The sequence below is a fragment of the Oryzias melastigma genome, linkage group LG9 (assembly GCF_002922805.2).
Source record: "Oryzias melastigma strain HK-1 linkage group LG9, ASM292280v2, whole genome shotgun sequence".
Classification (NCBI taxonomy): Eukaryota; Metazoa; Chordata; class Actinopteri; order Beloniformes; family Adrianichthyidae; genus Oryzias; species Oryzias melastigma.
The window spans coordinates 3,564,717-3,578,703 of NC_050520.1; the positions used below are offsets into that span (position 1 = coordinate 3,564,717).

At 44.7% G+C, this 13,987-nt stretch overlaps 1 protein-coding gene across 4 annotated transcripts in view; it reads right to left on the bottom strand.

Moving 5' to 3' along the window:
• Nucleotides 1–427: 427 nt before the first annotated feature.
• The window catches only part of LOC112148260 (phospholipid-transporting ATPase ID), a 40,696-nt gene continuing 27,136 nt past the window's right edge, over nucleotides 428–13,987 (bottom strand). For all 4 annotated transcript variants that reach the window (XM_024275204.2, XM_024275205.2, XM_036213396.1 and 1 more), the window contains exons 12-28: nucleotides 12,268–12,461; nucleotides 11,984–12,192; nucleotides 11,861–11,904; nucleotides 9,652–9,817; nucleotides 9,379–9,567; nucleotides 9,134–9,249; nucleotides 7,847–8,011; nucleotides 7,349–7,460; nucleotides 6,410–6,515; nucleotides 6,194–6,332; nucleotides 5,943–6,126; nucleotides 3,593–3,816; nucleotides 2,446–2,529; nucleotides 2,125–2,370; nucleotides 1,922–2,060; nucleotides 1,173–1,303; nucleotides 428–1,103 (exon numbers count right to left, since the gene is read on the bottom strand). In XM_024275204.2, the coding sequence (XP_024130972.1) occupies nucleotides 774–1,103; nucleotides 1,173–1,303; nucleotides 1,922–2,060; nucleotides 2,125–2,370; nucleotides 2,446–2,529; nucleotides 3,593–3,816; nucleotides 5,943–6,126; nucleotides 6,194–6,332; nucleotides 6,410–6,515; nucleotides 7,349–7,460; nucleotides 7,847–8,011; nucleotides 9,134–9,249; nucleotides 9,379–9,567; nucleotides 9,652–9,817; nucleotides 11,861–11,904; nucleotides 11,984–12,192; nucleotides 12,268–12,461 (2,778 nt within the window). In that variant the 3' untranslated portion in view covers nucleotides 428–773. The remainder of the gene's footprint in view (nucleotides 1,104–1,172; nucleotides 1,304–1,921; nucleotides 2,061–2,124; nucleotides 2,371–2,445; nucleotides 2,530–3,592; nucleotides 3,817–5,942; nucleotides 6,127–6,193; nucleotides 6,333–6,409; nucleotides 6,516–7,348; nucleotides 7,461–7,846; nucleotides 8,012–9,133; nucleotides 9,250–9,378; nucleotides 9,568–9,651; nucleotides 9,818–11,860; nucleotides 11,905–11,983; nucleotides 12,193–12,267; nucleotides 12,462–13,987) is intronic.

Here is a 13,987-nt window from a genome sequence, read left to right on the forward strand (position 1 = left end):
TCGGTCCAGTTCTCTGGTACAGTCAGTGATTCCAACTCTACTTTACTGTCGAGTCTTCTTACGGCTGAGGCTGGAATTCTGTTTGATTGTTTGTGTTTTCTTTTACATTTTCCGTCAGAGTGGGAGGTCGTCTGTCTGTTTTCTTCTGCTATCTCTGTAGATTTTCCCTTAATTGTACAGAGCACCTGATTGGACGTCTCCTGTTGGAGCTCCTCCCCCAGCTAGCAGCAACAGAGCCGAGGTTTCCTGTCTCGGAGCTTCGGTTCTCGTAACGTTTGGTTGTTTTTGTAAATAAATAACAGATAAGTTTGGCTCCTTGTTGAGTTTGCTTTGCGATCCTCCGTCAGGGTCGTGGTCGTGGTCGTGGCCGTGGTCGTCTTATAGACGGCGCTGCTTTCAGGATGAATCTTCGGATCTTTTCTTCGTGTTGTCGTGTGACCCCCGCCGGTCTCACTCTGACCCAAACAAAGTTCTAGAAACATCTGAATAGTTCTTTAAAAGGCTCTTAGGCTGGTTTGCATGTGGGGGGAGGGGCATGTAGTCAGCCCCTCCTCCCTTGGGGGGCTTCAGGAGGAGGGGCTAAAGGCACTTCTGCAGGTAGAAAAGTAGAATCTGTAGAAAACTGTAAACATGGTGACCCGTGCCCCCCCCTCTAGTGTCCGTCCTCTGTCCCGATTTCTTACTTTACCCCTTCCATAAGGGGCGTGTCTTATCCCTGGCCCCGCCCCCTTCCTGGAGATCTCAGGAAAAGTCTGCGGTTGCTGCGGCGCCGCTCAGAGGGCGGGGTCGGGGATCGTCCTGAACATCTGCAGCGACGTCACCTCCACGTCCGGGGCCTTAGTGTTCTGGCTCCGCCCCGTGGGGCTGTACCCGGCGGATCGGCCCATGGGGCTGAAGCCCGTGGTGGCGCGACCCATGTTGACGAAGCCCGAGGGGCGGGGCATGGGCGGGCGCCGCAGGTATCGACCCGACGTCACCAAGTCGCCGTAGCCCTGAGCGTGCGAGAAGGCGTAGCCGGAGCGGCGGGAACTGGTGCGGCGGATGCGAGCGCGCTGTGAAGGAGGAGGGGGCGTGGCTTTGGCCTGCCTCACCTTGTACATCACCTGGAAGACACACGTTTGGGTTAAAACTCTTTCCTCTCAGAAAGCTCCGTCATACTAAGGTTACTCCACCTTCTCGTTGATGGTGGGGCAGAGCTGAGTCAGCAGGAAGCGGTAGGTGACCACGGGCAGGACGCACAGGATGGAGGTCAGGAGAACGGTCAGCCAAACATTGGGCTGGCTCAGGGAATTACGAGCTGTTCCTGAACGGAGAAAAGATCGGAAAAAAGAAACGTGATGGATGTATGACATATGTATGACGCATGTATGACGTATGTATGACATATGTATGACGTATGAATGACGTATGTATGACATATGTATGATGTATGAATGACGTATGAATGACGTATGTATGACGTATGTATGACGTATGTATGACGAATGTATGACGTATGTATGACGTATGTATGACGTATGTATGACGTATGAATGATGTATGAATGACGTATGTATGACATATGAATGACGTATGTATGACGTATGTATGACGTATGTATGACGTATGTATGACGTATGTATGACGTATGAATGACGTATGTATGACGTATGTATGACGTATGTATGACGTATGTATGACATATGTATGATGTATGAATGACGTATGAATGACGTATGTATGACGTATGTCACGCATGTGTCATGAAAGACTAAAGTTTCCTTTGTGGACAGTCAGCCACCGATCGTGCGTAGCGGCGGCGACAGGTGAGTTTACGTTTAAACTCGTCAGCAGAACCTCAAAGGAGTGTTGGCTCCTCCTTCAGGTTCAGGACGTGGATCCACCTCCTAAACATGGAATCCTCTTTGAAATCTGCTCTTACCTATGAAGGGAAACGCCGCCGGCAGGATGTAGAACATGCCGTTGCTGTACAGCGTGAAGGTGACGGCAAAGTACATGGCTAGACTCCCCAGAACGAAGAAGGTGTTCACCGCCGTCCAGTAGGACATCTCCAGCCCCAGCTGTGGGAGCAGAAGAAACGTGAGCTCCAGCAGCTGCGGCGCCGCCTGACGGGCGCGCTCATACCTGGATGCTCACGGCGAACATCAGACACGTCTGCGTCAGCAGCGCGAAGGACTGGTAGTCGGCCACGTCTTTGCCGTCGTCCCTGACGGTGTCCTGCAGGGCGGCGTAGGGGATGAAGAAGAGCACCAGAGAGCTGTAGCAGCTGTGCAGTGCACACTTGAAGAAGGCCTTCTTGCTGAAGTACAGGTTCCTCTGGCCGGGAACATAGAGCTGCGGGTACTGGAAGCTCCAGCTGCTGTTCACGTCCTGATGGGACAGCAAGACACAACGTTCTCAGTTTCTGACCCGCTTCCCCGGACAGTGAAGGAACCGGAAGGTCACCTGATCGAACAGACCCATCCCCAGAACAGGAAGTGCCGTGTACATCAGGTTGTAGAGCGTGATGAACCACTCGTCGTACACCGTCTGAAAACCGAGAAGAAAAACGTCAAACGAAAAACAGAAACGAAACCGAGAAATCAGACAAACATCGAGCAGACGAGGAGATACTGGAGAAGAGGAGAAAAGAGGAGCAGAACAGATGGAGATGGAGATGAAGATGATGGAGATGAAGATGGAGATGGAGATGGAGATGGAGATGGAGATGAAGATGGAGATGGAGATGGAGATGGAGATGGAGATGAAGATGGAGATGGAGATGAAGATGGAGATGAAGATGGAGATGGAGATGGAGATGGAGATGAAGATGAAGATGATAGAGATGAAGATGAAGATGAAGATGAAGATGATGGAGATGGAGATGGAGATGGAGATGAAGATGTTATTATTGACTTTAGTGACATATTTATTTCTATGAGATGTTTCAGGATTAAACTAAAATGTTAAAATGAATGAAAAACAGGATTTAAAATTATATAATTTTATATGAGAGTTTTCAAACACACAAAATTCACACATCTATAAATAAATTACAACAATAAGTTTAGTCTGACGGAATTAACATATAAAAGATAAAAACTACAGAAAATACAAGAATACAATAAACACACGAACACACAAACAGATGTACAACAAAACACACAAACAAATAGACACACAAAGACTCACACAAAGAAACTAACAGGTTTAGTGTTAAAAGTTTAAAGTTATAAAGTCTAAAACTACAGGACACACAAGACAAACAAAAGAACACAAATACACACAAAGACACACAAGACGTGCAAACAGACACACTGAATACACAAACTCAAACAAAGACACAAACACAGTGTAGATGCAGATTCAGAATCATTTAAACGTAACACCAGTAAAATATTCAGAAACTTTAAATAAATCAGAAAACTGGATTCACTGTTTAATGTGAACTAAAAACGCATCAGATTAAACTGATCCTTTGGATCAAAGGTTTAAAGAGATCAACTGAAACCAGAAATCAAAGAGTTTTAGCTGAAATTGACCCTATTGGAAACCTTTTTATTGATGGAGGATTCCTGAAGCCTCACGTCAGACCTGTGGGTTCTGGACTCACCTGTGCAGAGAAGCCGCAGAAGAACCCGAACCAGAAGTGGACGAAGGTGAAGGTGAAGTTCTTGTAGAAGAAGTAGCGCAGGAACTTGCACATGCGCAGGTAGGACCAGCGGCCGTGCACCAGCAGGAGGCGCTGCAGGAAGCGGAACTGGGCGAAGGAGTAATCGCTGGACAGCACGGCCTGCATGCCCTCCTGACCCGAGATCCCCACGCCGATGTGGGCCGCTGGACAGAAGAGAGTTCCATCAGGAGCGGCGTGGAGCGCCGTTGACCCTTCAAAGGGACGCGCCCTGAATGATCGTGACGCTGCGTTTGTGACGCCGTTAACGCCAACGGAGGAAACGCTCTTTCAGAGTCACAGAAATGATTCTGGTAAATTCTGACGGTTGGTCTGGAGGTTCTGAGTTGTGTTACCAAATGTGGCGTCTTCTGTTTGTAAAACAATCAAATCAGTCAGACAAACTGATGAAAATGACTAATTCTAGTTCTACACTGAGCTGGTTCCACTCCAGTAGAATCCACAGTAGAATCTAGAGTAGATGTCCTGCAGGTTCTTGTCTTTCAGACGACTCACTAAGACCAGAACCAGAAGGAAACTGATGAGAATCACTAAAATGAAACATTTGAGGTTAATGTCAGCATATTCTTTAAATGTTCTATTTCTAGCACAGTCAAGTCGTTTCTAAAGAAAACTCAGATGTTTTATTTAAAAAGAGTTCTGACAGTGATGACATTTCGTTCTGTTCAGAGCCCGATCCTTCGTCTCACACGGGGAGACTCCAGGATTCTGTGAGTTTTACTTTTGAAAGGTTTGAAAGTTCTGGTCCCTCAGAATCCTTCAGAACGTTTACATTTTTATGGTCCACCTGGAGTCCTGAGCTCTGAAGATCAAATGTTTTCACTCTGGAATGTTCTGGTGTTTCTGTGGCGTCTGTCCGATTCCTCAGACACTAAACCCGTTTCATCCTCATCTGGAGCTCGTTGGGTGAATGTGAACGTTCACTCGGCGCGGATTCGGTTTCTCCTTCTTATTATTGAGTCTTTTGAACGATAAAACTCACTTTAGTGATCTCTCCAGTCTTGGTATCAAAACGTTCAGCTCGTTAAGAACATTATCGCTTGGATTTTTGATAACCGTAAACTTTACGGTTTCTATGATTTTATGTGAATATTTAGCCCCATTGAAATAAATGGGAATATTTTACATTTCTGCAATTTATGCAAATTATGCAAATAAAAACATTCAGCATGTTGAAGAAACTGATGATTGTACTTTTGGTATTGTTAAAATTCACACAAATGCTGAAATTTTTACGCAATTTTCTCTTTTTTTAAGCAAACATTTGAGCCAAATACTTTTGTGGCTAACTTGGTATCTAATGAGGTTTTGGGTTCATTCTAAATTCAAATCTTTATGCATTTCTATATTTAATCGGATTTTTTTCATTTTTCAAGGAATTCTATAAATTCTTTGTCCACTTAATGTAATATTTGCAACTTTAAGTCCTTTAACAATTTTAGAGGAAAACTAAAAGCTTCAGCATCTTCAGCAAAAAGCTCTCGCACCAGCATCATCACCGGGAATGCAACGTCTGGAGTTATTCGATGATTGAATTTGTATTTTATTTGATTCCTGCTTTTAAAAAGAAACAATAAAACTGGTTTAACACTTTAACTGTCTGCTCAAACAAATATTGGGAAACATTTTGTTTTTAAAAATATTGATCGTGTGTATTACTCCCCGAGGTACGGTGGCCCTAAACGGACGTTAAAGGAAAACAAATCTGAAGTTAAAAAAATGTTTTTCCCAAAAACTGAAGTAGAATGTCCATTCTTTCTGGATTCTAACAGGTGCGCACCAGATAGTAACCAGAAAAAATATTTTTTTACCTAAATTTTTAGAAAACATTTTTTTCAGTTACAATCTGGTGTGTTACTGATCAGAACATTTTTATTCCTGAAAATCGAAGTAAAAAAAAGTCCGGATAGTAACTGATGCGCACCAGAGAGTAACTTTTACAGAACCTCTGTTTATTTTTTAGAAAAAAATTAACTAAATTTCACTTCAATGTGTTTTTACTCCAATGTCCCTATAGGAGAAGAAGCAGCTGAAAAAACACTTTTGGATGATTTTTCCCTGAAGGCTGAAAGATGCTGACAGACGCTCAGGTGTGACAACACGTGCAGTGCAGCTTTTGGCCAGCAGGTGGCAGCAATGCATCAAAACAAGTAGAAAAGAGTTTTTTGTTTATTCCAAACAGAGAGTTAACAGAGCAGACAGAGTTTCTGCTCTCCTTAAAGACGTTTTTCTCTTCAGAGTTAAAGTCTTGGACATGTTTCTCTGCCGGTACCTTTAATCATGCTGACGTCGTTGGCGCCGTCTCCGATGGCCAGAGTGACCGCCCGCTTGTACGTCTTGACCAGCTCCACCACCTGCGCCTTCTGCAGAGGAGTCACCCTGCAGCAGATCACGGCTTTGCACAAACACGCCGTCCTCAGGAAGTCCAGCTCCATGCTGGACTCCAGGGCGTACGCCTGTCACAGGACGCCAGGTCAGACGCTACGACGGAGCAGGAGAGGGGCGGAGCTGTGAGCAACGTACCAGACTGTGTCCGTTGATGACTAAACCGTAGTCCCCGTTGACCGCCTCGTCTTCAGCCTTCGCTCCTTTCCCTGAAGTGGCATCTGACAGAAACACAGAGTTCTCTGCTGCTTCTGGTTTCATGGAACTCAGAGCATTTCTGTTAAAGAAAACGGATCAAACGGATGCAAACATCTGGACTGGACAGAGAACCAGGCTTTTGAAATGACCTCCGACCTCAGCTCCTGCTGGACTTCGTCCCCCGAGTTCCCGGAGACGACGAAGACCTCGTTCATCTCCTCGCGCAGCAGGTTGCAGGAGTAGCCGATGTTCTCGGCGGTTTCTGCAGGACAAAACAAACATCTTATGGTTCATGTTTCAGTCTGAGGACGGAGTTCTACGAGGAACGACGAACATTCGCTCAAAGTTCTGAACATTTTTGAACATTTCTCACGAAGAGAAGGAGGAGCCAGAGATGAATGGAAGAATGGATGTCACACATCAGGTGCGAGACATTTGTTCTCCACGGTCGACCCCTCCCCCGGGGGAGTGGTGAGCTGCAGACACAGCTGCACTCGGTTAACCCCTCCCCCTAATGCTGATCGTTCATCTTTAGAGTCTTTGGAATAATTCAGCCGGGATTTGAACTCACGACCTTCCAGTCTCAGGTCGGACACTCTACCACAAGGACACTGGGCTGGTTGAAAGCTGCTAAACTCCTCTAGGATCAGTTTGATCTTCTGAACAGATCTAATTTGCGTGAGCCGCTTTCACTTCGGATCTGTATTCAGAAAAAAAAACCGAAAGAGAAAATATGGAAACAGGAAGTGGCAGAGTGAAGCCGAAACGCTCGCAGACGCCGTCCTGATGAGTACGTGACGTCTGCAGCTCGTCTCACCGCTTCTGGAAGGTTTGTGTTTGGTTTTAACTTTTATAATCACATGAAATGTTTCCAGAACAAAGATCTGCTCTCTCAGCTTTCTCAGAAACATGTTATCAAGATTTACGGAGATGGAGAAACAAACCAGATCCTGAATGTCCAACGACATCCTCGGCTGTTTACAGGAAAACATTTCAAATGTTGGTGTATTTAAAACACAACCCGGATGTGGAACCAAAGTCCCAGAAACTAAGAGCTGAAGTGGTTCAGACCATCCCAGGAGAACAGTGACGTACCCTGCTTGTCTCCAGTCAGAACCCAGACTTTGATGTCGGCTTTGGCCAGCTGCTCGATGGTCTGAGGAACTCCGTCCTGAAGTTTGTCCTCGATGGCCGTGGCTCCGAGCAGCTGCAGGACAGAAGTCATGTTCGTGAGGAGGAACTCGTCCTGAAGCGTCTTCATGGGATCAAATCAGCTTAAGGTGAACGAAGATTCAAAACTCGGAAAAATAGACGTAACTGGAAACAACATTTAAAAAAAGTTTTGAACATTTGAAGAAAAAGATGAAAACTTAAAATAAATCTTGAAAATAAAAATAAAAAACAGAAAATTGAATTTACAATTTACAATGTCTTGTTTTTCAAATGTTCATTTTGTTCTCAGTTACAGTGTCTATTTTTAAAGTTTTCAATCTTGTTCACCCGATCCTGATTTGAGCTCACACATCTTTGCTGAGATTAACACAAACACACACAGACACACAACCATGTTCACTCGAGTCTGACTCGCTTTACCAGCAGGTCCGTCTCGATCTCCTCGTACAGCTGGTCCAGCTTGCCCTCTCGGTCGTCCAGGGAGGTGCTGGCCTCATGGTGGCGCTGTTTCCACTCACGGAAATCCTCCTCGCCCAAGTCCTTGTAGGCCAGCGCCAGAGTCCGTAAACCCTCGCCGGCGAACTCCTGCAGGTCGTGCAGGAACACGGAGTCAAGTTTGAAGAACGAAGGTTTGTGTGAAAAGAAAAACCAGACGAGGAAGAGGAAGGAGGAAAATGAAGGAGGAAGATGGAGGAGGAAAATGATGGAGGAAGATGAAGGAGGAAGATGGAGGAGGAAGATGGAGGAGGAAGATGAAGGAGGAAGATGAGAAGGAGGAAGATGGAGGAGGAAGATGAAGGAGGAAGATGAGAAGGAGGAAGATGATGGAGTAGGGTGATGGAAGAAGATGATGGAAGATGAAGGAGGAAGATGATGGAGGAAGATGATGGAGGAAGATGATGGAGGAACGAGAGCTGAGATGTTCCACCTCAACTTCACTTTATTTACAGCTGTGTGTGTGTGTTTATGTTTGTGTGTTTATGTTTGTGTGTTTATGTTTGCATGCATGTATGTGTGTCTTTGAAGACACTTGAGTGCATGAGTGTGTTTGTGTGTAGATTTGTGTAGTGATTGTCTCCTAAACTAAAGTGTCTCTTAGATGTTCGATGAAAACTCAGTTCCTGCATGAAAAACAGATCCGGAGTCGAGTCGAGTCGAGTAGAGTGCAGTCGAGTAGAGTAGAGTGCAGTCGAGTCGAGTCGAGTCGAGTCGAGTCGAGTCGAGTGCAGTCGAGTCGAGTCGAGTAGAGGGCAGGAAGTGGAAAAAACTTTGGCAACACTTTTAATTTGTTGCCGACAAAACTGAAAGAAACACACCCACACACACACAATACACACATGCTTCTGATTTAGGATCCATGACCTGAGCTGATAGTTGTGTTACCTTCATCTTTGAATTAACTTTATAAATGAAGGATTTGGATCCTGAACTTTAAAAATGAAGAAGTTCATAAATATAAAAGTTTAGTTTTTTGTTAATCAAACTCGATAATAAAACCATCATGACTGATTGTCTGAAGTAAAGTCGATCTAATGTTTCTGTGTGAAGTCATGAGGCTTCCTGTTCATGTTTTTCATGACAATAAAGTTCATCTCTGATGTGATCCATGCAGGACGTCCCCGAAACGCATGTCAGGAGAGGGTCCTCACGACTGCACACACACACCCCCCCCACACACACACACCCACACACAGGTGTGTCACTGACGTTCAGGTGCTCTGTTGTGATGTCCATCAGCTTTCTGCAGGACGGATGCAGCTTCTCGTAGATGATGGTGTCGGCTCCTTTACAGTAGAGGGACAGCTTCCCCTCTGGACCCCGCACTGTGAGGAATACAAGCACACACACACGGACCAGAACACATCTGGGTTTCATTTCCAGAATGGAAAATGACCCGAGGACGTCGGCGCTCATGAGAGCCCGCCCTAACAGAAAGCATGTGCTGGTCGTACCGATCACCGACATCCTCTTCCGAACGTTGTTGAAGTCCAGGATCGCCAGGAGTTCGTAGCTGAGCTGCTTTCCCATCTCCACGATGCAGATGCTGTCCGGCGTGCGTGAGCGGAAGACGAATCCAAAGTTCCTGGCTGCGGTCACCAGCGCTCCCTCATCTGGAGACTGGGCCTGATAGAACAGCTCACCTGGGGGGGGGCACAGGTGTTTCAGCACAAAGAGACTCTTCTACCTGAGCCAGGTGAATGTCAGGAACTGTTCCCTTTGATCACCTTCCGTCTTCTCCTCCGCCATGACGGTGTGGCAGAGCGCCAGCAGCCTGAAGAAAGTGTGAACCTCCGGGTTCTCCAGCTTCACCGCCTCCACCAGGGAGCGGTCGTGGAAGACGAAGCGGGGGTCGGCGAGCGGATTGAAGGAGAAATCCACGGCGTTCCTGTGCTGTGGAGCAGGAGGAGAACACCAAGGAGTAAAATGAAAATGAAACATTCTCCACTCTCGGTCACGAGCACCGTGTGGGGGTTGACCCATGTGGGTTTTTGGGGTGTCCAGATCCATGGAGGGTCGTAGAGAGGAGCGGCCGCGTCCCACAGGGGCGCAAGAGTGGAGCTGGGCTGATAAAACCAATCTAAGCTTAATGGATCAATAATTGATCCATGAAAGTAGAGATCGATCTAACGCATAAAGCTAAAGTCTGCTAGCTTGATGCTAACGTATAATGGGATTTCCCATAAGACGGCTAATGCTAACGCTAATTGATGTAAACATACATTCTGACTAAATGAACATCTTCATAAACTCAGGCAGGAATTTTCTAAACTCTTTTAAGGAAATATTTTTTAAAGTAACTACTTGTGGTCTAAAACATCGTTTTTTCCTCATACTTTCTTCTTCTGGAATAAGATGTAATGCTATAGTGCTATCGCCACCTAGTGGCCAAACTGAAACTCCCTCCAGGAGAAGCAGAACAATCGTTGGAGCTTCTTCTGTTTACATAACGCTGTATGACAGGTGCGTCAAACTCAATCAAGACAATCTGGCAACAGAGAGAAAAATATGGCGCCAAAAATGAATAGCCGGAAGTCCCTCCCCCTGCCTATATTAGCCAAAACAGCTAGCATGCAGCTGAATATTATCTAATGTCCAAAATAGCCCAAAAAATCGTAGTAAATGCCAAATTAGTCCAAAAAACAAGCAGAATGAAAATGTTTAAAACTTTAAAAATTGGATCTGGATCCGGCCCTCGGGCCAAGACTTTGACACATTGTGTTTAAGGATAATCAAGCCTTAAATCAGCTGTTTTTGTCTGTCGACTTCTATAGATGGGGCTTTATAAGTGCTGTCTGTGGGTTGTTGCCAAATTTGACAAACTTTCTTGAAAATATAGTCTAGACCGTCTGTGTGCTGCCCCCTACAGGTTCAAACGAGGTATTACATTTTAATTTCGTGATGGTCAAATCATTTTAGTCCCATTTCACATCATGACCTGCAGCTCCAGTAATGATACCAGTCCTGTTCTCCAGCCCCGCCCCTCTGACTGGATTCTCCCATTTCGGCTGTGGGTGGAGTCAGCCTCCACCTGTCCTGCTTGGTTACCCTTTAATGTTACCCGTATCCACCCGTATGGACAGCTGGGACTTAAATTAGGCTTTAAACATCTGTGGAAAAACTGACTTTCAAAGTGTCTCCAGTTTCACGTCCAACATTAATACAAACGTTGGAGCCAAATGTGGTTTCAACATTTCCTGCAGTCGTTTCTCTCCACGTCATTTCCAGACTGACCGTCATGTAAACTTTAGTTCAAATGCGTTTCACAAGCTTAAATCTGACGGTCATTAATGGTAAATCTATGTTTGTTTTTGAACTTTTTCCACTGAATTTCACAAAGTCAAACAAAACCACGACCAGCTGACTGAGCTGAACCGAACCGCATGATTACCGAACCGCCACAATGGGAGTGAGTTATTACTGAGAACAGCAGAGGCCAAAAGGTCACACCCTCCGCTCTGATTGGTCGGCTCCACTGGGCTCCAATGAGCTCATCTAATGTGTAAAACGTCAATCCAATCACTGCAGGAACAGCTATTAGTGGTTTGAATCATTTAAGGATCAATACGACTTACTGACATGACGGACAGGAAGAACTGCTGTTGGGAGGTTTTTCAGAATATTCTTTACAGGAATCTTTTTTTTTATCAGAGCATATTTAGACTTTATTGTTTCATTTACTAATAAAATATTCATAGGATTTTGTTAATTTCATTCTTTTCTAACAACTTCAAATAGTTTATTTACAAATTCCAGAAGAAGAATTAAAAACCCACAACTATGAAAATTGTGTGTTTGGTGTTTTTGTCATGTTGTATTTATTAAATCGTTAGACAAAAACATGCTGTTTGAAAGAGACTGTATCTGTGACATCGAACAGATGGGCGGGGCCACGAGCTCCACTAGCTTCTATTGATCAGATTTGAACCGACTCACCTTTAAATGTTCTGGTCGGTGTTCGGTGTCGTCACCAACATAACCTGCCAAACATTAGAGGAGCGAAGGTCAAACTCTGAGCGTGAAGCTCCACAGATGCTGAAGTGGGAGGGGCTACCGTACCGTAGGATTTGCCGTTGATGGAGCACTTGTTGAAGACCATGATGTTCTGGGTGAGAGTTCCCGTCTTGTCACTGAAGACGTACTTGATCTGGCCCAGCTCCTCGTTCAGGGTGGTGGTGCGGGCCTCGGCGGGGGTGTCGCTGTGGGCGTGGTACATCTTCCTGTCCCAGTCGATGTAGAAGCTGTTCCCCAGACGGATGATCTCCACGCTGAAGACGAGACGGACCAGCATCACTGAGTGGATTCCCCGCAGCTCCTGGGCTAAGAACGGGAAGAACTCCCACCTGACGTAGAGCGAGATGGGCACCACGGTGTTGAGGATGATGATGTACGACCAGAAGGTGAGGAAGGTGGAGAAACCGGCGCTGATGCCGTCGTCCCTCGGCAGGAAGGCGGTGAAGCCGGATCCTTCCTTGGTTTCCCAGATGTAGTTCCCGATGGCCAGAACGACGCACATGACGGCCAGGAAGCCGAAGATCTGCAGGAGGACAGGAACGTCACGGAGCCGTCAAAACGTCATCACGGGGTCCTGAACGCGGCGAGGGGCGGAGCTCCAACAGGAGGACTGCTGCTTCAAAGACCGAATTTATGGAGTGGTTTTATGTTGCAAACAAAAGTCACAGTTTTGAGATCAAAATGTCCTAAATAAAAAATGTAAAGTGTTAAGAAAAAAAAACATAATTTGTAAATAAAAATATTTAATATTTACTTAAAAAAATGTTTCTCGCTTAGCAAACTTTTTTTTGCTTGCAAAAAAAGATTAGGCACTACGCATCTAAAAACTTTTTTTTTTTAAAGAAAAGAAAAGTTTGCCAACGCAAAAATACTTTTTGCAAGCAAAAAAAAGTTTGCAAAGCGAAAAAAAAAAAAGTTTTTCAAAGCCAATGTTAAATATTTCATTTGCAACACTTTGCATTTATTTGACAACTTAGAAAATTTGGATCTCAAAACCGTGACTTATGCTTGCAACATAGTGGCACAAAAATCACTCCATACGTATTTGCCGGAGTATAAGTCTCAGTTTTTACATGGTTTTTCTAGGGGTGTGACTTAAACTCAGGAGCGACGTATTTGTGATTGGTTTTTTAGGCTCATATATTTGATATTTTTCCACTAGCAACAGGTTTCCCTTTAACAGTTGTTTCCACTAACAACCACTAGAGGGCGCTGTGGTTTCTTCTGATAGAGCCAGAAGAAGAAGTGTCGTCCAAAACGAACGGAGGAGATTCTGATTGTTTTCCTCGTACATTTTGATGTTCTTCTGAACCTATCATCACGATCAGCATTTATTTAGCTCTTCTTTGCCGCTGCAGTCGAGCCTCGGCAACGCTTGTTGTGTTAGCATGACAACGCTCCGGACCATGAGTCAAATAAAAAAGATTTTTTCTTTTAAATTAAAATAGCGTTTCCGCTTCATCACAGTCACTAAAACATTTTGACTGATTTTTCAGAGACTTTTACCACCAAAAATCAGAGGTTAGTGCACAGTCAGAATTTATACTTAAGGAACTTCAGATTAAAAAGCAAATTTCCTTTTGTTAAGAATTAAAGGGTTTTAAATGTTCCTCATGGTCTAAAAATACAGTATGGGTCACTTTGTTCTGATTTGGCCGAGATGCAGTAACAATGATGGTAAAATAAAATGTTTTGCTGCATAAACATCATCAAATATGGGACAGGATGTCTTTTATTTTGAAAAGATGTCATGCAAACCTCTGACTAAAGTTCTTAACTATTTCATTTTCATAAACTGCTATTTTTTTCTTTATATTTACATTTAAGTTATACCAAAAAAGTGTGTTTATCACAACAGCTGCAGTAGCTTAAACATAAATTAGCGTCTTAGAGAGTTTGTGGTTCCTTCTGGATCATAGTCGGTAAGAACCGGACCTGAACGTGAGTGTTGAAGGTTACTGACTCCTGATCTAGACTCTTGGGTTTATTCCCTGAGTTTGTTCAACCACCACAGATCCTGGACCTGGATCACAGGATCACATGAAACTC